Genomic DNA, 25,778 nt, shown 5'->3' on the forward strand with positions numbered 1-25,778 from the left:
AAGCAGTGTGTCAAACTGGTTTAATATGTGTATATAACATGGGTAGTTAGCTAATATTATAATAGTTAGCTTGCTGATAAATGAAGCAACATTGGCACCAGTTTGACGAACAGCCACAGAGAGGGAATCAACTGCAGGTCCATCACCACCATCTTCTCATGTTACTGAATATGTCAGACACAGTGAACTCATAAAGTGCATACGAAAATTAATTTCAAACAGTCATTTTCAGCTGTTTAAACTAAGAGGAGATTTGCAAAACTATCATTAAGTAGTCTGTTTTATTGTACATTATAATCATTGCATTATTATTTAAAATCTTATCACTTTAAGATGTTTGAAATACATAATGTTTCTAAAGTAATAACTTTAGAAACATGATTAGTTTACTGTAGTGTTCTGATCTGTTTTACTGATGGAAATATCAGCAGCATCAAAAGAGTTTAATAACTCACACTGAGTTATTATTTAACATGACTATTCATACCAAGATAAGGCAATCAGTTTGACAGTGACAGCAGGGTTCAGTTTTAATACTCGGGCTACTTATTATGTATATCTATTGATTGTGTCTTTCGATTTCTTAAGTGTTATTCATTATACTACTTGTATGTGGCAACATTCTATGTTAGACTAATCCACCCTTTCCGTCAATGAAACATGATTCCAGTGACATCTTTTTGACATTTGATTTTTTTTAATTATGAAATACAGTAAAAGAGTAATCCTTTCTGAATGTAAAGGCCAGAGTAAGATGGCTTTCCACCTTTGTCTCATGCTTAGGGTGTAACAAAGACCTAAAAAAAACAGTGACATAAGAAATGTTTTGGAATATTTTTAAAACTCACAGTGAAAGCTTCAAACAGTAATTATAGTATGTTGAGAAAAGAGGCTGAAATATGCTGACGTTTTAGACTTTCTTAAATTCTATTAAAACATTTCACCACTACAACCACTACAAATGCATGAGTTTACACTTGTTGATTTAGTTATTAATGCATGCGTAACAATGGATTATTAAATGGGCGAGGGAGGCCCCCCATTGAGACTGTACATGTGGGCTCATATTGTTGTGCTATGCCCCTGCATACATGCAATACCTGGTCTGAGAAGGGGGGGGGTTGCATTTTTGGAAGTTTATAAATAGATTAATCAATGAAAGCTATCAAATTCCAGACTAGCTGTATCAAAGAAATGCTACTAAGGAGAATAAAACATTGACTCTAAATGTTCATATGCTATAGACTTCAGATCATTTATCATCACTGATGAACCCGTCAATGAAGTGTACATTGTTTTTAAACAGTGCTTTGCTTTAGAAATCATTACAATGTCTTTGAGTTTTTGCATTAGCTTTGTGCGCTCCTGTATATAGTTCTGGGAAGGCAAAATTAAGCATTATACATGCATGGTTTACCAATCCGCACGCTCAGTTAGCCATTTATTCATCTGTTTGCTTGGATTTTCCTAAGTGTTTTTTTCTACCACATGACCCCTGGAGGGCTCCATATTATACTGAATTTGTTTAGTCCTGAGTTTAAATTAAAAGCAAATAAAAACAGGATCAGGCTTCTTATAATCATGTCAAATGGTAAATATACAGTATGATAAAAATTATGGACATACAAATGCTAAATATGATAAAATATAATACTTAACCCCACAACTTTGAAAAATTGTGAAATATATCGGAAAATATTAACATGGAACGTGCATGCAGTTAAACTTACTGTTTATGAACAAACAATGTATGAATATGTTTCATATTTCATACTGGTTTTGTGTTCTAAAAGTGCAACATATACACTCATCAAGCACTTTATAAGGAACAAAACTGGGTAGAGCCTCCCTTTGTTCTCAAAACAGCCTCAGTCCTTCCTGGATTCCAGCAGATGTTGGAAACTTTCCTCTGACATTCTGGTCCATGTTGACATGATTATATCACATCATTTCTGCAGATTTGTCAGCTGCACCTTCATGCTGGCAATCTCCTGTTCTACTACATCCCAAAGGTGTTCTATTGGATTCAGATCTGGTGACTGGGGAGGTCACCAAAGCACACTGAACTGATTGTCATGTTCATGAAACCAGTTTGAGAAGACTTTTGGTTTTTGAGATGGTGCATTATCCCACTGGAAGTAGCCATTAGAAGATGGTAAATTGTGGCAATAAAGAGATGCATGTGGTCAACAACAATACTCAGACAGGCAGTGGCATTCAGACCATGATTGTCTGGCATTAAGGGGCCCAAGGTGTGCCAAGAAAACATTCCCCAACACCATTACATCACCACCACCACCACCACCACCACCCTGGACTGTTGACACAAGGAGGTTGGGTCAATGGATTCATGATGATGCCATATTCTGATCCTACCACCTGCTTGCCTCAGCAGAAACCCAGATTCATCAAACCAGGTTATGTTTTTCCAGTCTTCAACTGTCCAGTTTCGGTGAGGCTATGCCCACTGCAGCCTCAGGTTTCTGTTCTTGGCTGACCGGAGTGGAACCTGACGTGGTCTCCTGCTGTTCTAGCTCCTCCTCCTCAAGGTTGGCATCTGAAATGCTTTTTGCTCACCACCGTTAAAGTAGCCTTTCTGTCAGCTCCAACCAGTCTGGCCATCCTCCTCTGACCTCTCTCATCAATGAGGTGTTTCTGTCAACAGAACTGCCGCTCACTGGATGTTTTTTGTTTTTGGTACCATTCTGAGTAAAAACTCTAGAGACTGTTGTGTGTGAAAATCCCAGGAGATCAGCAGTTTCCGAAATACTTCAACCAGCCCGTCTGGTACTGATAATCATGCCATGGTCAAAATCACTGAGATTCATTTTTTCCCCCATTCTGATGTTTGATGTGAACATTAACTGAAGCTCCTGACCTGTATCTGCATGATTTAATGCATTGCACTGCTGCAACATGATTAGCTGATTGGATAATTGGATGAGTGAGCAGGTGTGTGAGTATTCCTGATAAAGTACTCGGCGAATCTATAAAGTAACCCTGATTGAAGTGTGTTTGTGTTTTGTGGGGATTTTCTAGGTGTACGAAGTCAAGAAATTGAGCGGTTTTGTGGAAAAGATCAGCTCTCTGGTTAGTAAAGTTCTAGAGCCTCTCCACCCACATGTTGAGGAACATCGACCCAAGAACATCAAACATCTGTCACACACTTTCTCCAGGGAAAAGCAACACTTGTAAGTATACTGTCATCCTTTTAAATTTGATTGAAAAAGGTGGACCATTTTAGCCTTCTAACATGATTGTCTAAGAACTGCTCATTTGATGCTCCACTGGCTTGGTGGGTGTCAGATAAGCGAGGTGTTCATAATCCCTGTACTTGTATTTAGCAGTTAAAAGGCAGAAAAAATTAGCTTGTGTTCAGGTTGACTGCAAGGTTTATTCTCAGTTTCCCCTTAACCGAGGAAAACATAGTTTACAAATCAATGGGGCAATGGGGCTAGCTAAATAAGAGAGCACATGTAGCACCCCAAAGTTATACAATGAGATATTATCCACAAAAATGAATATATTTGGTATTCTCTTTCCTCATCAGCCACTGATAAACAGTAATTCAACACTAGCTTCTTGCTGATCGAGCCTCCATCTACAGTGGCTTCAGAAAGTATTGAGACCCCTGAAGTTTTTGCACACTTAATTGTGTTGTAGATTTAATTTAAATGGATAAAATTGCCATATTTGCCATTTGTAAATTGCAAGTACACTGAAGCCCCAGGGACTCTCTGAGGACATCTCTGATGAAACTGGGCGAGAAATAGATTAGGGCAAGGGTATGAAACCATTTCTAAAGCTTTGAGTGTTCTCAGATGCAAAGCTGCATCAATAACTGTGAAATGAAAGAAGTTTGGAACCACCAGGAATCTTCCTAGACTTGGCCATCCGGTCAAACTGAGTAACCAGGCAAGAAGGGCCTTCGTCAGGGAGGTGACCAAGAATCCAATGGTCCCTCTAACAGGGCTTCAGACGTCCTCTGCAGAGATTGGAAAACCTGCCGAAAGGACGACCATCTCAGCAGCACTCCATCAATCAGGCCTTTATGGTAGAGTGGCTAGATGGAATTAACTTTTTTTGGGGGGGGGGGTGCTTCTCGTTAGCAGGGACAGGGACATTGGTCAGAATTGAGGGAGGGATGAATGCAGCCAAAACAGAATGGTCCTTGTAGAAAACCTGCTCTGGAGTACAAGCGACCTGGGACCGAAGAGATGGTTCACCTTTCAGCACAACAATCACCCAAAACATTACAGCCGAGTAATTGTGGTACAAATCTCTGACATTCCTTGAATGGCCCAGCCAAAGCAACCCCATAGAACACCTCTGGAGAGACCTGAAGGTGGCAGTTCACCTATGCTTCACATCCTCAAGTTCCAAAGTGATGGATCTTGAAATGCTGTGATAGGAAAAATGGCATAAACTACCGAAATGGGATAAACTACCGATATCCAGGTGTGTAAAGCATGTGGGGACTTACTGAAGAAGATTCAGAACTGTAATTGCTGCCAAAGAGGCTTTAGAAGAGGCTTTATTAAGATTTAAGTTTTTAAATTTCACAAAATATGCAAATATATCTAAACACATAGTTTCACTTTGTTATTATGGGTTATTAAGCTTAGATTGATGGCAATCAAATGGCAAAAAATGGCAGTTTTATCCATTTAAAATTAAATCTGCAACACAAAATTTGTAAAAAGTGAAGGGATCTGAATACTTTCTGAACCCAATGTAATTCAAGTAAATGGGTGTGAGAGAGACAAATAGAGAGCCCACACAAGGAAATTTTCTTCTTCTGCTATCAATTATTGCAGGTTATTGTGAGTAATGTAGAGGCTTTTATCTGGATTATTCCACTTTTATGAAATAGATTATTTGGTCTAATAATTGTGTTATCAAAATGTGGGGCACACATTGTGGTGACTTTATTCAACTTCTTCCTGTTTACATCTAAGAATGGTACGGCAGCCTCTGTAGCACCGACGTGTAGCCATTACCACAATATCAGCTATCGCTAAATCTGGTAAAATCTGGTAAAAAAAAAAAATGTAATAATTATAAAAATACGCACCACTTTTAAGGTTGTTTGGAGCTAAATGTGGCGAAATATTGCCATTAATTTCAGAATGTGCCACTTTACTATTGGCGCCCTATACAAGCTAATAAAATATTTTTGTTATTTTCTAAATACCAAAGTTGCCTCAGTGTGTTATTTACTTTGTACAAGTGACATACCTCCTTCTATATTGTGACAATTCTGTTTGAATACCTTCAGACTTTGGGCGAAAGTGCCACTGACAGCTGTTGTTGTGCTTGAATTAGATTTTGTTCAATCGTCACTGCCAGTATCAGCCTGGATTTACCTAATTATCACTCTTCATCTAACAATATTCTTTGGGTTGAGTCCATGTTTTTCTGAAAATTACTGTACACCAGTATGATTGTAACAAATACAGAATTAGGAGGAATTTTATTTTGGAAAATATCAAGTATGACCACTGGCTTTCACCAAGCTAACCAGTTTTTCAGCCTTTTGTGTGTTGATTGGACATGATCGGCATAGATGAGACGCTCACCATGGCACAAAAATAACATGGGCGCACATCTCAGAGAAGGGGAAGGAAAAAATATCATGGGAGATGAGATGGTGTTTGGAACACCCAGTTCCAACCAGCTGGTGCCCAATTCCTTCTAGCAAACATCCAGTCTTTAGAAAACAAGATGGATGTTCTTTGGCCGAGGATTAGATTCTAACAAGACATAATAGACTGTAATATCCTCTCTCTGACTGAAAAATGGTTCACTTACCCAGTGCCAGATTAAGCCACCCAACCATTTGAGTTTTCTCTGTTTTCTGTATAGACAGAACAGAGGAATTCAGCAAATCCAGGGGTGTTTGAGTCTGTCTCATGACAAACAACAGTTGGTATAAAAACAGAGACACTGAAACATCTCATGGTCTTATGCCATCGATTCTACCTTCCCCAGGAATTAACTTTGATCTTCATCTGTGCTGTTTAACACCACAAGCAGATACCTACTCACCACTATTGGAGGTCTGTTGTCACAGTTCAAGAACAGGGCAGCAGGAAACACGTTAACGTGGAGGAAGTATTGAGTTTGCATTAACTGAAGAATTGGGGAAATTAGAAATAAAGGCCAGGTTCTCTCTGCTATTGTGATGAATATAGAATTTACAGTGATACTGATGCAGTATTTGCATTTTGTCTTGGCACCACAAGCTATTGTGATGAGTAATGTTTCTGTTATCACAGCAGGTATATCACTATACATTAACTGACTGTTAAATTAGTATCCATGGTCCAGGAAAAGAAAAAAAAACTAAGATTAAAATTCACATTGATCTTCCAAAATATAAAATGCAGATGTGTCTTCACAGATGTGTCTTTAGTTTTCTTCCTTCAGACCTGATCTACACCAGATAAAAGTTAATATGTCAACTTCAAACTGTTTGGTTTGTTATTAGGTACTGCCTGAATTCATAATGACAAATCAATTACCTTTTATGTTCCACAATGCTCCACTGCATTGTAGTCTCTCTTTTTTTTTTTGAAAATCTCTATGTAAAATTTACACAGTATATTGACAGCCTGACTGAGTGACTGCTAACTGTGTTTTAAACATTTAAATCTTAATTACTAGAGTATTGCTGTAGTATTTACCACTCTTAACTATTTCAATATATTAATGACTCTTAAACAAGCTCATCATGGTCATTACAAAATCTAGGCTGAAAGATGAAAAAAGAACAACAACAAAACAAACAAACAACAACAACAACAAAACCCAGCACTTGGGAAATGGGACAATATTTAAAGTTATTTTCAAAAATGCTGTGTCACTGTAGAGTGTGGTATACACTTCAGTATGGGGTCTGAACAGTTACAACAAACAGTAACAAGTGTGTGTGCCACTGTGTTTTTTGTGTGAATTAACAGGTTTGACCTCTCAGACAAAGATTACTTCTTTGACAGCAAAACCAGGAGTTCAATAGTAAGTCCACTGAAGTTTGTCTGTGATGGATCCACCAACACCAAAATATCCGATGAGGGAAGGGATTACCGTCCATTTTCTTCCAACATGCCTCTGTCATGCATAGCACCAACATCATTTATTACATTTCCGTCAGCCAATAAATGCATAAACAGACTGTTACAATGGATAGTTTTGTACTTTACAGGTATTGTACAGGGGGTTTATTCAGTCTCTAGATATGCATGCATTTACAATATTTTTTGTAAAATATTAGCTTTTACTCTCAGTCTTACACAGGTGATTGACTATCAACCTTCAGAACTATTTTGGCTCAATTTGATCAGAAATAACAGGACATTTGGTTGAGGTCATTATTGGCATTTGGAGATTAGAGCTTTACCATAGTTGATTATTGATATTATAGTGTTAAATACTAAAAATGACACTTATTTCCTGTAAATTTTGTCTTCATCAGCATGGTGAATTAAATTCAGCTCTTATGTTTTTCATTCCCATTCAGGTTTTTGAAATACTAAAAAGAACAAAATGCAAGGCCATGTACAGCATGGGTAAGTCTGGATCTCTGTCTCTCTCACTGCTTGACAAAACATTGCACAAAATGAGATTAACTTTAACCAATGTATTTCAAGTTTTAAAAATCAGCCTAATCATAATCCAGGTTGCTGGTGTCTGTTGATAGTTTGAGTTAATCTCAAACAGATGTATATATTTTAAAATATATTATCCAGTCCAAGCTGCCTTAACACAAACCCTCAGCTCTTACATTTCCTTGTAGTCGTGCTAAGTGACCAAGAGCTAAGAGTTTATTCATTGGCTCCAATGACGCTACTGTGTTAGGTAGCCAGTGAATGAGTATCGAAGTTACAACTGAGTGAGCTACATTGTTTTGTATTCTTCTTCTTCTTTATTTGCATTTTTTCTCTACATAGAGCTGTGTGATACTGGCACAAGTGTATGCCATCCAACACAGAAGTAATTAAAAATCGGCAAACGTTCTACATTTACAAATTGCAATATTTAATTAACTAAGCTTTTCTACTCCAATCAATAATAAAAAACTGAACTGCTTGAAAAATACAGTTTCCAGTCTTGCAACACAGCTTTTCACTTTCCCACATGGCAACACAAAGGAATCACTCATCTTCATCAGCTTTTCCAAAATAATCAGTTCATAACATTCAATACACTAACCCAGAGGTACATAGTTACAGCAACTTAGATACATTATTAAGTCCAAGATTAACATAACCAATAACCCACTCCACCTTTCCAGATTGCCAGAAAGGTGTTAATATCATTCTCTAATTTTGTATGCCTTATTGGCAGTGTTGTACTAGACTGTGTTATACTCATACAGTAAGTGTTTATAACTGCATGCATGTACCACTTAAATAAATTTCTACAGAAAATATTTGGAACCTCTTTACGTACAACACAGTACAAGCACTAGACAGATGGCCACTGCCCGAAAGACTTATTCAGGCCCAAAACCAATCTTCTAAATAATTTGTTGTGCATTTTATAACCAGTAGATGTTGCAAATAGACCACATTTATCTGGCATTAAAGTTAGGTTACCTCAGTTTTTATGTAGGGTATGCATTGGGGCGTCTCTTCAGGTTTGCGCTATTCCTCTTGCGATTTTGTAGCCTCAGGGCTTCTCTCCCGACAATATTACACTCACTTTTTCTCTCGGCAGCATTATATTTGAAGTGGGTCCAAATGTCAACCTGTTTTTGTTGCCATTATATTCTTTTCCTGTCACCATAAATTTTCCAAGCTCCTACAGCCGACGTGGTAATGTGCATACACTATCTAGGTCCAGGCTGGCACTATTGGCGGTGCAGACATGAGTGTGATGCTGGTGTGCAGAGTCATCAGGAAGATGACTCAGGCACACAGGAAGAAGAATTTGGTTTATGTCATTGTTTGAAAACAAACACTATGTAGTTTCATCTGCTCGTTTTTCTTCAACAAAAATATTATATTTTGTTATAGTTTTATTTTTAAACCTCATTTTAGTCACCTCTTTTTCCATTATTTATATTGTATGGAGACTTAGTCACAGTTATTGTTTAAATGTGTTAAATTTCAGTTTTTACTACCCAACATTAGCATTAATAGCTGTTTACTTACTAGTCCAGAAATGTTGCAAGTTTAGCATCAAACTACATTCCTTTACTTACCAAAAGCTGTCTCCAGCGGTGGAAAACAACACCAATGTTAAGTCTTGTTTTGCTTCTATTATCACTTCTTTTCTTCTACTGAAGTTAGCAATTCAACCAGCTAGCCCTGGCCTGTTCTGTCTTGTAATACCACTTTGCAATAGTAAGTCATTAGAATCCAGTCTGCTCCTCAGCCCAACATGAGAGGATGAAGAAGTAGCACTGGTCAGAGGGTGTATTCTATGGCTATGTAGCGATAGCAAAAACTTACATATAGTACCTTTAATAACTTAAGTTTCGTCTTGACAATGTTTCATGTTTTTCAAGGGAAAAAAAGGTTGCTGATGAATACATAACAAAATTAACTCTACTGTGGTCAAATTCACTGAGCTAAGACTTAAAGATGTGGAACCCAAATTAACACCTGCACCTCTGTTTCCTCTCGGCAGGTATCACCAGCCTCCTTGGTAGTGGTATCTATACAGCAGCTTACCCTCTTCATGATGTGAGTAGTACCAATCCTGACACCAGTAGATAATTATAGGTGATACTAGTTCAAGATCATGTTTATATACTTGAGTTTTGAACCTGTTTTAATCAGTGACATTTTTGTATTCACTCAAAGATGGGGTGGAAAGATTTATTTTTCCTCTTTCAGGGAGATATTAATGAGGAGAGTGCAGAGCCCAATGACCGAAAGGTAAGAAAGATATTTCTAAACCTATGGAAGCTGATATAAAAGTCTACACAGACTGGTTTTCATGTTTTGCATTTGTACAGCTTTACACCTGTGCACACCTGAGACACACACTAGGACCACAAAATAATAGGTCACCACTTCAACTTTAACCTTGGAACACAAACAAATTAAGGGTGCTTGAGTACGCGAATAGTGTTAGTTAATTGATCTTCTTTTCTTTTTCATGTGGATCACTGGCTGCTGGGGTTTTGTTGTCTAGCAAAATAATCCAATTTCAGAGGTCTATTTACTAGCTCAAGTCTATTTTTGTGGCAATTTTTCGTACTTAGGTTACATCTATTAACAAAGGTTAGATAGATGGTAATAAAAAACATTCAAAACTTTAGATATATGTGGTGGTAAGATGACTGCTGTTATTTTTCAATTTGTTCAGCTTTTTTTTTTTTGGAAACAGTCTGGTGATATTCTATAGTTTTCTAACAGTGGATAAATCTCTTGAAAAGATCCAAAACCAACATTTAATGATCCCACTAACAAGTATTGTTTTTGTATCCAAACCCTGATATACAGCATCATATTCCTCTGTGCCATTCAAGTCCATTGTTGTCAAAGACTAGCCACACCAACCACATTTTTAGTGAGTCACTGACAAATTAAAGGAAAATCCTGAAAAATGAGCAGAGAAACAGGACGACAATCCCCCCATCCGTAGGGCACAAAGGGTCACTGTATGGTTTGATGAATATGAGTATGAAAGTGATATGAATAATATGCTATGGCCTTCACAGTCAACAGATCTCAACTCAACTGAACACCTGGGAGGTTTTTGACCAACGTGTTCCAGAGACTTGTAGAATGCCAAGGCACATTGGAGCTATTCTGTCGGCACGTAGTGGCCCAACACCTTACTAAGACTTTATGTTGGTTTTTCCTTTAATTTGTTAACTGTCTATACATAATCCTGCTGCTGGATCTACTCACCAAAGTGCCAAATGTGTATTAATCCCCTGCTGAAAACAGTCCCCAACAAATGCCCCATTCACAGTATATTTATATTACATCCTCCACTGGAGCGAGCAATACAGTTTAAGGTTTTTGACATGCGATTCCACTTATAGACTTATACTCAGTCAAATGATAGATCTAAATGGCTGTAGAGGCTCTTCCAGCTCATTTGTGTTTGCCTTTTGAGCTATACATCCAGGGGCTAACCCATCTAGCATGGTTTAGCTAGCAGACAACAATTGTCCTAGTTCCAAAGGTGGGAAGCTGGTGGAAGACATATAGTGTAGACATTAAAGAAGCTGTAACTGATATTTTACAATAACAATGTATCAAATGACATTGTGAAATCAGTGTGACATTGGGGTTGCTTGTAGTGATGACTGTTTAGAGAATTAGCACCTGAATCTGCAGCTCCCCTCATCTTTACGGAGCTTAACAGAAAGTTTTGTTGTTTAGCTGTCTTGTCTGAAAATGTACTATTTTGGCTCACTCTTACCACTCTCATAACGTCATTTTCAGCTGAGGCAGGCAGCTGCTTTCAGCAAAAAAGCTCCGAAAAACCAACGCACACTACTTTCCCATCACCAAATGCCAGATAGACATAGCTAGCAACTATCTGGTGAACATAGTGAAACATTTAGTAGCTATAGAGCCACAGGCGTTTTGCAGAGCACAGTGGAGACCAAAAACAGAGCTGAAAGGAGAGTTAATGTTGGATTTACCTTTGCCAGGTGGCCAGAAACACGCCTCCATCTGAAATCTAATGTTCCATAACTTCTGGATGTGTAAATAAGCAACTGTTTGCTAACAAATTCGCCATATCGACATAAAAGGTGATGATATGTCATCGCCGTATTCACAACTTGTTTCTGCTGCCCCCGAGTGGCCAAAAATATTAGTTATTGCAGATTTAACTCACAGTTCACTGTCAAGGAAACAGGAAAGGGAGCTCCACCCAACTCTTATATTAGTTACAAAATGTCAGTGGAAAGCCTAGAGGCATGATAGAACTGGTCAAGTAATACAGCTAAATACTGTTGATTTTCCTCTTCAGCTTTTGTATGAGGAGTGGGCAAACTACAGTGTCTTCTACAAGTACCAGCCCATCGGACTTGTGCGGTAAGTACATATTTCTACAGGTATATAATTTACTGCCAATCATCCTTGTATGGTAATAACTCTGAAAATGAAGTATCCCTCCTATGGGGCTTTTATTTTGAAGAACTGGAGTTTCAGCTCATTAATTTGTACATACTATTATTGTATATATAATACGTTATATAATAACATGGCCATAATTATATGCCACAGTGTAATCCTTGATACTGCCACCAGATTGCACTGAAAATGAAATGTTCTAATCCTACACACAGTGGTTTCGAATAAGAAGGTTAATGCTACCATAACCTTGAAAATTTCAGACGCTGGTGTGTTTGTTGCAATTAATTTGTCCGTTACTGTAGTAATGATTTTTGGGTGTGTACGTGGTGCCCATTGCTCCGTTGAAAGAGTCAATTCAAAGCAACACTTTTATAAAAGACAGGAAGTGGTGATGGGTGCTGTGCAGAGGAATATTTCACTCAGAAATTCAATAGAATGAAAAAGACAAGTCCATGTTGTAGACATTCCTTATTAAGGCCTACTTCTTAGAACTAGAAGACGTAGAACCTTATTAGGTCAATAGCATTGACAGATTTTTTGGTGAAGTCACAGCTAAGCTAGTCTGAGGCAAGTACATTTGGTTGTACTTTTGCAACAATGAACAATTAAGAGCACTGATGGGCACCAGCAGACTCTGAAGAACCCAGAGCTTGTCACCGCTGTAATTTTTTCTGCCACTATGGTTTATTGGCTTCAATATCTAGGTGTTAAATTTGAAATTGTAGGGCTCAAATTATGTGCAAGGACTAAGCGTTTACATATTCACAACAGATGTTGTCTTGTCATCCTTAATGCGGCAAGACCTTACAGTCAAGGTCATTTTATGTTAGGACCACTACAGTAGTAACCTATCCCAGTGTTTCCATTATTTTTTATGCTGTGCTAAATCTGAAGTATTAAAGCAATTCATTCCAGTGTTAGCTGAGGTATGATTCAGCCTTGATCTGCCCACTAGCGAATATACTCTTAATCCTCTAGATACACACAAAGTAAACAAGCAGGTATTTGAACAATGCTGCTTGCATTTCAGCTGCTTATCTTTGTTTATCCTATGGTATCTAGGAAAGCTGGCAAAGTGCTGCTAAGAAAGCAAATTGAAATAAGTCATTTTTAGGAGTTGTAATGTATTGTGGTGTAGCCAGTTGGTAGCAGCATGTGCCACATTTTCACCTGGATTTTGGGGATTACAAGACTTTGTGTGTGAGTAGAGCAACATTATCAAAAAAATCCATGCACAGCTCACTGCAGTATGTAAGAATAAACTACACCTCTGTATTGTGTTTAGTGATTTTACAGTCATATCGTATTTAATTCTGAAATAGCAGGATTAAAAATGACTGTTTGTTGATTTGAGCTTAGTAGGGCCATTGTCCCGACTGTTGGGTGTTTTTGTTGGCTTTGGTCTTCACTCGGTCTCAGGCTCACGTGGAGTCTCGACTTGGATTTGTCTGTATTCAGTCTGAGCCTTGGGAGGTTTTGACATCCGTGTCAGTATTATGTGCGTAAGTGCTGGGCAATAATACTGTTTGGCATATTGCTTTTTCATTTTACAAATGTCTGTTAGTCAACTTAAGGATTTCAAGCCAATTGTAATTAAAAGTTACCAAAATTAGTTATTTAAGATTTTGTTTTGGATGTGTGAAGGCTTTTTGTTTCATGTAAGTGTAACACTAGAACACTGTCCACTGTATTGAGCACTGTTTGTTTGTTATAAAAATCAAATCCAGTCCAATATTGTGATACACATACTGCCCAACCCAGATGTGTGTTTGTTCTGCTTTGAAAAGGGTAAAATTCTGTTTGTTGAGGTTTTAAATCTGATTTCAAAAAGTGTGCAGATACTCAACTAAGAGTTGTAAAATCCTCTTTATGATTATTAAAAACTGTTGTTCAGTGTTTTGGTGTCTTAGAAGCCTTTGAACGTGTAAGCTGTTGCTCCACCTGGATTTTCCGCATTGTATTTAATTGTTTCAACAGTAATCTAAACAACTCGCCCCACCAGCGCAGCCCCTGCACTGTTTTAAGGCAGGGCTGTTTTCCCTCTGGATCTGCTTACATTTTCCTCTAGAGTTTGACAACCCTGGACAAGCAAATCAGTACAATTCAGATGTCCTGATACCAACATGGTAGTTTTGTCTGAATAATTGAAATGATTTGCATCTTTTTTCGTGTTGTTTAGGAAGTATTTTGGCGAGAAGATTGGTCTGTACTTTGCCTGGTTGGGCCTTTATACCCAGATGTTGATTCCTGCCTCTCTAGTGGGGGTCATTGTCTTTCTGTATGGATGTGCAACAGTCGATGACAACATACCAAGGTAAACACACATGCATGCGCACGGACACGCACACATACAAACTTTGTTTAACGAGCATAGAAATGAAGCAAAGTCTGTGAATTATTTTGATTGGACAACTTGATTGTCAGCATATTGAATTGACACAGCATATTGTCTTGCCTTTGCTTAATATTGCTTTTGCTCAACCTAATAACGGTTTTGGGCATCAGTCTCATTGGTTATTAGATTATCTTACACACCAGTCCCAGAGATCTGGGGATCTGCAGAGAAATCTGTAACACTTTGCCGATTATTTTAATTTTTTTTTTATTTGTGGGGACTGGAGGGAGGGTTTAATTGTAATATTAGACACTGGGTTAATTACTATTATTTGTTTTTCTTTCAGCTAGTGTTAATAAAATTATTATTTGATATCTCATTGACAGCTAGTTCTTAATGAGTAGAGCTGATGTAGGAGTCTTTAGGGGGGGCCTGGGAAGGGAAAGTTCCTCACTCCTCTGGTTTCAGTTAGAGAGGCTCTTAAGGATTTTTTTTTTGCACGGTGGATGTTGAAGATAGTCAAGACTGCACAATCAGGTTCTGCATGGCTGATTTATCAGTTTTATCATGTAATATCTGGGGCATATACAGTATGTGTCCAATTAAATTGACAAGTTGTATGGATATTCTCCATAGAAAGAAAATAGATGTGGCTATTTTAGAAGAAACACATTTTATGGCACAAGATATCATCAGGGTACAAAATAATTACTTCAAAGTTGCAGTGCTTTGTGCAGCCTACAACAAGAACAAGGGTGTACTGATCAAATACTAAGCAAGGAAGTGTAGCTTCTATGTATGGCATGATCGAAGGGGAAAACTGCACCAATTGCTTAATTCATGTGACAAGAACTTTTTCACTTCCTTTTCCCAAAACATTTTAGAAATGTTTAACTTCCAGATTATAATATGTGGGGATATGAATTCAATGATAGATGAAATCCTTAAAGGGATTTAGCTTCCTCTGTGAAATGTGAGTTTACCTTCTATTCTTAAAAGAGACATATCATTTTCTAGAATAGATTATAATTTAGTTTAATCAACATTGTAAAAATGCAGGGATGCAGGGAATTACAGGGATCAGAATTTCTGATTCATAGAATCAGAAAATCCAACGGTCACTTGCCATGTTACTTACTTGCTAGTAAATTAAAAAATAATAATAATCTTGTTCACATGTACGTCTACTCAATCTTTGACTGTTGATATGGTGTATGATCTTGTGCTCAACAGGCAGTTTCAGTTCTTTTGCGAAAAATTATATTTTTCAGAATATATATATATATATATATATACATATATATATATACACACACCTATATATATACACACATATATATACACACACACACATATATATATATATATATATATATATAGATAGATAGATAGATAGATAGATATATAACAGTATGATCATAGTGTAATGAATACACTAAGATATATACAATATATGCAGCAGTGCATACGCAGCAGTTACAGTAGGCAATCCAGGTATAACTGTAGATGCAGATGGAAGTACGAGTAATACTAGTAGTAGAAATTATATACACAAAAAACAAATGGATATGAATACTTGTATACACTATAGGTCAGATATGTACAGTAAAGATAGCAGTATGGATATAGACATGGTAGACATATACAATTTGGACGCTGGTATGGATACATGTATTGGTATATGAGAGCATGAATAGTGCAAGTAGGTGTGTTATCACCAAGATGCAGAGTTTAGCAAGGTGTCAGCCGAAGGGGAAAAGCTGTTCCTAAGCCTGCTGGTCCTGGAACAGAGATTTCAGAAGTGCCTACCAGAAGGGAAGAAGGGAGACAGTCTGTGATCTGGGGGGAGTGGTGTCCCTGACAATGCTGCTGGCCCTCCGCGAACATTGCTTGCACTGGACAATCTCAGTAGTGGGGAGCGCAGAACCAATGACGCGTTGAGCAGTTTTCACCACCCTCTGTATTGCTTTTCGGTCCGAAACAGAGCAGTTGCCATACCATACTGAAAGGCTGTTGGTAAGAATGCTCTCGATGGCGCAGCAGTAGAAGTTCACCAGAATCTGAGGATGGATAGATGGTTGTTCTTGAGTATCTTCAAGAAGAGACGCTGGTGAGCCTTCTTTACCAGGTGTTGAGAGTCCAAGAAAGGTCCTCAGAGATGTGGACACCCAGACACTTGAAGCTGGAGACCAGCCGCCTTTGGTCTTTCTGAAGTCCACAGTGATGTCTTCAGTCTTCTTGGTGTTTAGGGCCGGGTCAGCCATTGGTGTGTTGTGTGTAAACTTGATATTGGTATTGGAACCATGTGTGCAGTCAGCAATAAATGAGTGTAGTTTCAATAACGTTTCAAACTTTGCAATCATATATGTGCTGTTAAAAAAGGAGAAAAACTAGTTATTGAACATTGTCCCTCATCAACAGTGATATTGCCATATGCTAAAGTTTTAGTGAAAGGTATGGAAAATATTCTTACCTCCTGTATATTACCTACAACTTCAGAGATAAATCCCCCTTGTGCGGTTGTGTCAGTTGATGGTAAATATGCTTTTGATTGACTTGAATGGGTGTATCTTTAGTTTGCATTTGTCCAGGTGGGGTTTGGTGGGATTTTCTTTTTTTAGTGGTGCAAATATTATATAAAAATCCTTCAGCCACACAATTTCTGCATGGCAACAATGGAGCAGGAGACATCAGGTGGACGGCCTGGGGGCAGGAAAGAGACTAAGCAGGGTACGGCCCAGAGGCTGGATTGCTGATAAGGTTCAGTGGACATCGGTTAAGTCAGGGACAAATGAAGGACTGCTCTGGTGTGTGTCAGCGAAGGTAGAATCCCTCAGGAGGCAGAGCAGGGTACTCAGGTCTAGGGGAGGGGCCCACTGACAGGAGGCCTGGACTGGCTGACAGGTGAAGTTGGAAACCAAATGCAGTAGAGGCTGGCAACTGGCGCATCGGGCAGGCAGCCTGATGATCTGGCTGTTTGTCATTGGCTGAGACAATGGTGTTGATAGATGGCTCATTTGCAGTGGCAGAAACAACAGCCAACTGATGGTCTGGGAGGTCTGGCAGTGTGTCAGCAGGGAGTGTTGACTGCAGATCAGGAACAGATGTTGGCCAGGCTGCTGTCTAGGAACCAAGAGCAGACTTGGAGACCAGGAGTTGAAGGGAAGAACATGGCCTGGGAGAAGTGAGTAGGGGCATGAGACAGGGGCCGAGGGGAACTGGGAAGCAGACTGTGACAATAATAAAACTTTAGAAACCTAAAAGCACAATCCATAATTATACAAAGCAGATAGCCCGAATATTAAAACTGAAAACACTGGATTAGACCCTGCTATCACTGTCAAATAACAACTCAGTCTGAGTTTTTAAACTTCCTGATGCTGCTGAGGGATTATTTTCACAAGTAAAACAGATCAAAACACTATAATAAACTAATCATGTTTCAAAAGTGATTACACGAGAAATATTGTGTATTACAAGCCACTTAAAATTGTAATAATTTAAATAATATTGTACAATACTTATAATATAAAATGGAACAGACTACTTGGTGTTGGTGTTGCAAATCTCCTTTTAGTGTAAACTGCTAAAAAATGACTGTTTGAAATGACTCTTATAAGCTCAGCTTGTCTGACATCCTCAGTGACATGAGAAGATGTGATGATGGACCTCAGAAGCTCTGATATTGTTTTAAATACAAGAAATATTATGTTAAACTATTTATTCAGCCAATAGTAATAATTGGTATTAGTTGGTTGTTAGTAATACTTATTGGTCTAATACTGTAAATTTTTCTTTTTTTTTACTGTTCAAATTTTCAAGTTAATTCCTGGCTTTGTGAGGATGCTCCCCATATTTGGGCCCCGGTAAATTAGTTCTACTATACCCACACTACCACGCCCCTGCTGCTATATACAGTTTTTTCCAAGAAGCTCTCAATGGACATAGTGACAGTGTTACATGAATATATTGACATATGACAATTTACATTTATTAACATGAAAATATGAATTTATGGATTATACTTGATTCTAATCTTTACATTGAAGCCCCTGCAGTTAATCCATTGGCAATCAGGATATCTAGATATCCTTACACTGGAACTCTCAATAGCCCTGATAAATAGGGCAAAAGCGGCATTATTATTATTACTATTATTATTGTTATTATTATTATTATTATTATTATTATTATTATTATTATTATTATTATTATTATTATTATGTGAAATTTAATGTTACTAGGGCACATCATGAAATAATCCCAGTTTGGCACAAATCAACAGTTACTTTTTTAAATGTGTGTGTGTGTGTGTGTGTGTGTGTGTGTGTGTGTGTGTGTGTGTGTGTGTGTGTGTGTGTGTGTGTGTGTGTGTGTGTGTGTGTGTGCTGTTTTAGTTATTTTCTGATTTAACATTGTCATTTTACACCAAATGTGACTTAACAAAGTGTCGGTGTTGATGATAAAAGACAAAATGCATACAGATTCTGGAGCTTCTTAAGATGCTCTCAACCTTTCTTGAACTGGTCGAAGGAATTTTTTAATATATTTTTATACTTGTTAAGATTCTTTTGGAAAGCACCTGTATGAAGGTTTGTAAAATGGTTTTTGCAGTCATGTTAACCTTAAGAGGCTGTTGGAAAATGGGGGCTCTTTTAAAGTAAACTTTAGCAGCAAAAGAGTTAAATAAAATCAAAGTGGATGAAGAAATTAATAAAGAGAAAGAGTACAAATACAGAGAGGGGGAGACAAAGGAAAGGATTTGATGAATGAGTTGAGAAACTAGGGCCTCCTCTCCTTCCTCTACCTGCTTCTCATCATCCACAGGATGTTATGGCAGATGCTGCCGGCACATATTTGCACCCAATGCAGACACACACCACACACACTCAGGAGAAGTGTTAATGTCAGAGTGTCTCCATGGCACACAACCACACAGTAATATAAACCAGACCCTGTTTCTGTCTGCTTCAGATTGGTCCCATTGTGTTCATCAGTGTACACAGTGTCAGGAAGTTGACTGCCTGATGGAAATCATTACGCGGAAATTACCATTTCAGGAGGAATAACAGCCAATATAAATCGTCCAATTTTTTCAGATCTGGAAGATTCAGATTTTGGATCTGTCACCACATCTTTGGTGCCAATTGTACGCTACAAAAAACACCTCCTATCGTGTTTGTTTGCACCTCCAACAAGTGATGTGACATCGCTCTGTGTAAAAGAATGATATTGACATGAATGTTTGTTTGTGTCTGCGCGTGTCTACACGCGCGCGTGTGTGTGTGTGTGTGTGTGTGTGTGTGTGTGTGTGTGTGTGTGTGTGTGTGTGTGTGTGTGTTTTCCAGCATGGAGATCTGCCACCCAAAGAACAACATCATTATGTGTCCTCTGTGTGACAAAGTGTGCAGCTACTGGAAACTTAGTACTGCCTGTGGAACTGCTCGGGCCAGTCACTTGTTTGACAACCCTGCCACTGTTTTCTTCTCTATATTCATGGCTCTGTGGGGTGAGTGAAAACACATCAGCTCACTTAAAAATATACAAATATAGTGTATATCAGTTTCCACTTTTTATGAGGTCTACCTAGCTAAACTTTGTGCTAATTTTAAATTGAACTGACCCATCATTAAATCATGCCCCCAAACTTACTTTGGTAGAACTTGAAATTGATTGTTATTTTTTGAATTGGCACTTAGTGTCAGACAGTAGTAAACAAAAGCAGGTTTCTTATTTGTGGTTGGCACACTGATTTTGACAGCAGATTTTTCCAACAAAGTGAGTGTTAGTTAGTTAGGTGGCCCTGAACTTTTTTTTTTCTAATGTAACCTACAATCCCATAAAAATCTAGTTATCTTATTTAAGCTGACTCTTGGCCCTGGAAGTAACAATAGGTTACAACTGTAGGTAGCAGGGACCACATCCCAAAGGTGTTCTATTGGATTCACATCTGGTGACTGGGGAGGCCACCAAAAGCACACTGAACTCACTGTTATGTTCATGAAACCAGTTTGAAACAACTTTTGCTTTGTGACATGGAGCATTATCCTGCTGGAAGTAACCATTAGAAGATGGTAAATTGTGAACATTAAGGGAAACATGTGGTCAGCCACAATACTCAGATAGGTAGGGGCATTCAAACCATGATTGATTGTTATTAAGGTGCCCAAAGAGTGCTAAGTCACTCAGAGTGTGACATCAGACCAGGCTAATTTTCCAGTCTTCAACAGTCCAGTTTTGGTGAGCCTGTGCCCACAGCAGCCATAGGTTTCTGTTCTTGGCTGACATGAGTGGAACCCTTCCAACCAGTCTGACCATTCTCCTCTGACCTCTCTCATCAACAAGGCGTCTCCATCCACAGAAATGTTGCTCACTGGATGTTTTTTGTTTTTGGCAACACTCTACAGACTGTGCATGAAAATCCCATCCCAGATCAGCAGTTTCAGAAAATTTTAAACCAACTGTCTGGCACAAACAATCATGCCATGGTCGAAGTCACTCACAATGTTTACATGGCTAATGAAAATGAATATGCCAGTAATATTACTGTTTACATGCAGCTATGCATATTCTGTGCCATTTTGTTTCTTTGCATCAAAATATGATTTTTACAAAGTTTTCCACTGGCGTTGGACTTATTTGACCATGCGAACAAAGCCTCCCCCTTTCATTCCTTCAACCACCTCATTGAAAAGGTCAGCATTGTGATATGCACATATCCAAAAACTGGTTGATATTTAACTCTTCCATAATGCTTAAAGATAGGTGTGTTTCTCCTTCCAATGTGGGCATTTTCCTTTTGAACATGCATCTCTACTCCAACCTTGAAAATTATTGTCTAGTTGGTTTGTGTACAACGCACAGAGCTAATCGTAAACAGGCAAGAGTCTGTGTTTTGCAAACTGCTGTAAAAACCGCAGTTGAGACGTATATTATGAAAGCGCTTTATACATGTCCAAAGAATGGTCCTAAAACCCAAATAATATTGGCATATCCCATAGGTCTAAATTTGGAATATCCAAACGGAATATGCTCTTTAAATGACCCGTATCCAATTCCAAATATTCGGATTAATAGTGGAATTAGTGTGCATGTAAATGTAGTAACTGAGATCACATTTTTTCCCCATTCTAATGTTTAATGTGAACATTGACATAAAGTCTAAGCTACATAAATTAAATGGCCTGATACTTTGTATAGAATTAACAAGTAAGGCAACAGGGAGATGTATAAACAATATAAACTTCACAATGGCTGCAACCTATTCATACACATATTAAAGCAAAAAAAGAGCCTGCACAGTTAGTAAACCTTACCATTTCCAATCCCCTATCCAATGCACCTGGTCACCCAACTGTCTATATGTATGGTTGAATCACGTACTCTAACATTAATTTCAGTGTCTGAGTGCATTTGTCTGATCTTTAACTCTGGTTCAAAGCTGCCATGTTCATGGAACATTGGAAAAGGAGGCAGATGAGGCTGAACTATGAATGGGACCTGACTGGGTTTGAAGACGAGGAGGTGAGTGGTGCAAAAATCAAGGACAGCCAACAGCACTGAGAATGAATAGATGAACTGTTAAAACATAGAAAAGGAAGAGGTGAGGTACACTTGCTGCTGAATTTGCTGCTGGCACAAATTTAAAGCTGATTTAATATTCAACATTTAAGATTCCTGTGTTTGTAAAAGTACTGAATCGTTGCTGCAAACATGATGCATATTAAGATAAGAAATGCTTCAGCAACTACATTAATTCTCACAATAATCCTTTTGTTTCAGTCTGACAAAGACTACTGGTTTCATTTTAAGTTTTTTTGTCAAAGACAATGGAGGGACATTTTCATGTTCTAATTAATGAATACATCACCATTACTAATAGCTAATTATATGATCTGGATTCAGGTTTGATCTGGGGCATTTATCTCCCTTCATAATATAGTAAGTCAGATTTTCAAGATAAATAAATACATTAACCCATAGATTTTGAGCAAATATGAAAACTTTTCCTAAATTGCTTTCTACAATTTATACTTGCATAAACTGATGTGGCCATAACCACTGCCTCATAAGCCCATGAGACCACACCTCTGGCTTGCTGACACTGTCACAGTGGCTGGTACCAAGGTTTTCCCGATAAAATGACATATGACTTTCACAAACAAATCAGTTACGTGTGCTATGGCTATTTTAAACAGATGTTCGTGCTAATAATGACATATTAAGTAAGTGAGTAATTCCTTAATAATTTGTATTGAGGTTAACAATTGTGAACCTAATTCGATTTGGTGGTTATATCACTAGACAGGAGGGATAAATTTAAGTTGCCATTATTCAATACTCATATTATACCTTTTCAGGTGTGTTATAAATAGGTGTTTATTTTACTCCATATGCCCCTACGGACAAAACACAAAAAAGCAGAATTACCAAAAGTAAGGAAATACACTCCAAATCCCAAAATGCTCCAAATTGTAAAACACATATAGAAGTGAAAACATATTACAACATTAAGAGAAATGCCACAAATACTAAAACACATGCAAAAAAGAAAACACAACATTGAAACAGTAATAACCTTTTTCCACTTGGAAAAAGGTTATTACAACAGAAACAAGTAAACACAATGCTGACATGTCATCACCTTTTAAACTGATGAGGTGAACTTGTTAGCTAACAGTTGCTTATTGACATATCCAGCAGTTATCATTCATTATTACCCACATTATCATTTAATTTGGAGTTGTTTTTCAGGCAACCTGACAAATGTATGTCCAATATTGACTCTCTTTTAGTTCTGTTTTTGTCTCTATCAACTCCTGAGGGAAATTACAGGCTCTTCAGCTGCTAAATGCTCCACTATGTTCACCAGCTGGTCTCTAACTGTGTCTGTCTGCTGTTTGCTGCTGAGCAGGTTGTGTAGAGTGTTGTTTTTTTTTATTTTTTTTATTTTGTTGATGAAAACAGCTGCTAGCTGTGCCCAAAAAAATGCTACTAGACCAAAAGACCATAAAGCTCCGGAAAGCCAAATGGAGCTATAGATTCAAGGGATAATTCTCTGTAGGTTCATCACTACACTTGACCCCTCTCGCGTTGTCATGTTGTTGTCACGTTGTTGTCACGTTGTCATTTGATACATTAAGAAAAATGTGCTTGAAATCCATACACTTGTAAAAGTGAAAATTAAGGGAAATGTGCTCCAAAACAGGAAACAGCTGCAAATGGTAAAGCACATATTAAAAGAAAAATCATGTACAAAAGGAGAAACACTACAAAAAAACTTAAGAAAGAGGAAGTGTTCCATGCCGCCAAAGGAAGGGATGAGCTTTTTCACCTGGCACTGACACTGTATTGGCAATCAACAATATCACGTTTTATACAAACTCTTCATCTTCTTTTCAGTTGGAGAGATCTCTATTTTATTAATCGGATTTTTCACTGTGAGACAAAATAAAATACTATGTACCTGATGGCAACTTTTATCAGCAAAGCCATCTCGGGACATTTTGATACCATAACCCAGTGATCCAGCATGTGACCATCTTTCATCATATTTTGTAGCAATCGTAATCATTTTAGAATATTTATTTTAAATGGGGCTTAACTTGGCTTTAGGTCTGTTTTATGTCATCAACATAATATACTGTAGTCTCTCAGTTAGTACCTTTATATGAACACTATTCCCTTTTATGTCTTTTCCTTTTAATCATATTCAGGTTATGATATGGAACATAAAAAAAACAGTCATATATTTCCTTGTATTATTCTTACAGTATCAGGTTTCTGATGGCTTTCACTTATGGATTTCATGACCATGATTTGAAGTCCAGTATTTATTAGAATTATACATTATAAAACTTAAAGTCCACAGTTTAGGCCTACATTAAATTGAGTTAAGCAATTTAGATATGTGTTACAACTGAGTAGCTCTGCATTAAGAAAATATAAACTGATAATATTTTGTGTAGGGTTCTATAGAATTTTCTATAATAAAGTTGGAAGGAATGCTAGAATATTTTAGTCAAGTAAGAGTATCCTTTGATCGTGTGAACATTAATTAACCTATTATTATTATTATCATTATTTTATTATTACTATATTATTATTGGGTTAACAACGTAGTGACTGAGGATGTCTTACAGTGGAGGCATCCATGGATCCAGAAAGTCCAGACTTTGTTCCCTCATTTTTCACTAAATTCACTCATTTAACCTGTCTTCTGCTGGCAACCATTAAAATAATTGGAGAAGGCATCCGGTTGAGCCCTGTTCCTATGTTGTCAATTGACACCTGTCACTTCATTGTAACTGTAACTTTCTGCCACCAATTCGGCTGCGCTCAAAAAACACGTCATTGCTGTCAAAAAAAGTCTATAAGCAACAGCTAGGAGATTTGATTGATGATATAACAGTGAGTGTCAGAGTGCCCCCCTTTAGATTCTGCCAGACTACCCTCAGCATCATGAGTTTGATGCAGAGTGAGCGATGTGTTATTTTAAACACTAGGCTCAATCACTATGAGCCTGCTGTAACATTTAGCTCTCTTAATACATCCATGGCCTGATCTTATCTATTTTCCAGGTGAGGCATAAATGTGCCTCTGCGACCTTGCCAATGCAAGGCGAAAGAGCTTATTAGCAATTCTCCTTTTGTATATGTTTCCCCTTTTTATATGTGTTTTACCATTTGCAGCTGTTTTTTGGTTTTGAAGTACATTTCCTTTAATGGCTGAGTTTTCACCTTTATATGTGTTTTACAATTTGTAGCATTTTGAATGTGGAGTGCATTATATATGTGTTTTGTCCTTAGGGCCCATCATCTAATAGCAAAACCATTTAGGAAACATGGTAAATACTGAGAATACTAACTCATTGTGCTGTATTTGCTATTTCATGGCTTGGAACTTGCAGCAAACCACAGTAAAAATGTGTGCATGTTGGTATATGAGTGGTCCCAGCAACTTGTACATACATCGATCGGCCACGACATCAAAACCAGTTACCTTGTTTTGGCTGAATGGTATGATACACACACGCACACACACACACACACACACACAGACACACATAAACACACACACACACACACACACACACACACCATTTAGCCAAAACAACGTCATACTTATCATACATTGTTGCTGAGATCTGGGAACAAGGTGACATCACCACAACAAAGTCTGAGCGGTCAAAAAACACAGTTTGGAAATGAGACAACATGTAATCTAGATTAGTTAATTTGGAGGATAACTGAAATGTTGCTCTCAATCCCTCCCTGATAATTATTACACAGGAAAAATGCACTCACAACTGAAGTACAGTAGAGTGGCAGCACTTCCAAGTGTCATACTTTTCCACCGTGGCGAGTCTGCAGCACCCCTGCGGTGTAGTTGCA

At 37.9% G+C, this 25,778-nt stretch overlaps 1 protein-coding gene across 3 annotated transcripts in view; it reads left to right on the forward strand.

Annotated features, from left to right (window-relative positions):
- Window positions 1-25,778, forward strand: part of LOC120793475 (anoctamin-1-like) — a 122,052-nt gene that overhangs the window by 26,231 nt on the left and 70,043 nt on the right. For all 3 annotated transcript variants that reach the window (XM_040133595.1, XM_040133596.1, XM_040133597.1), the window contains exons 4-12: window positions 3,040-3,191; window positions 6,963-7,017; window positions 7,520-7,568; window positions 9,634-9,689; window positions 9,843-9,884; window positions 11,944-12,008; window positions 14,230-14,364; window positions 19,734-19,894; window positions 21,827-21,909. In XM_040133595.1, the coding sequence (XP_039989529.1) occupies window positions 3,040-3,191; window positions 6,963-7,017; window positions 7,520-7,568; window positions 9,634-9,689; window positions 9,843-9,884; window positions 11,944-12,008; window positions 14,230-14,364; window positions 19,734-19,894; window positions 21,827-21,909 (798 nt within the window). The remainder of the gene's footprint in view (window positions 1-3,039; window positions 3,192-6,962; window positions 7,018-7,519; window positions 7,569-9,633; window positions 9,690-9,842; window positions 9,885-11,943; window positions 12,009-14,229; window positions 14,365-19,733; window positions 19,895-21,826; window positions 21,910-25,778) is intronic.

This window comes from Xiphias gladius, chromosome 8 (assembly GCF_016859285.1).
Source record: "Xiphias gladius isolate SHS-SW01 ecotype Sanya breed wild chromosome 8, ASM1685928v1, whole genome shotgun sequence".
NCBI classification, from domain to species: Eukaryota; Metazoa; Chordata; class Actinopteri; order Istiophoriformes; family Xiphiidae; genus Xiphias; species Xiphias gladius.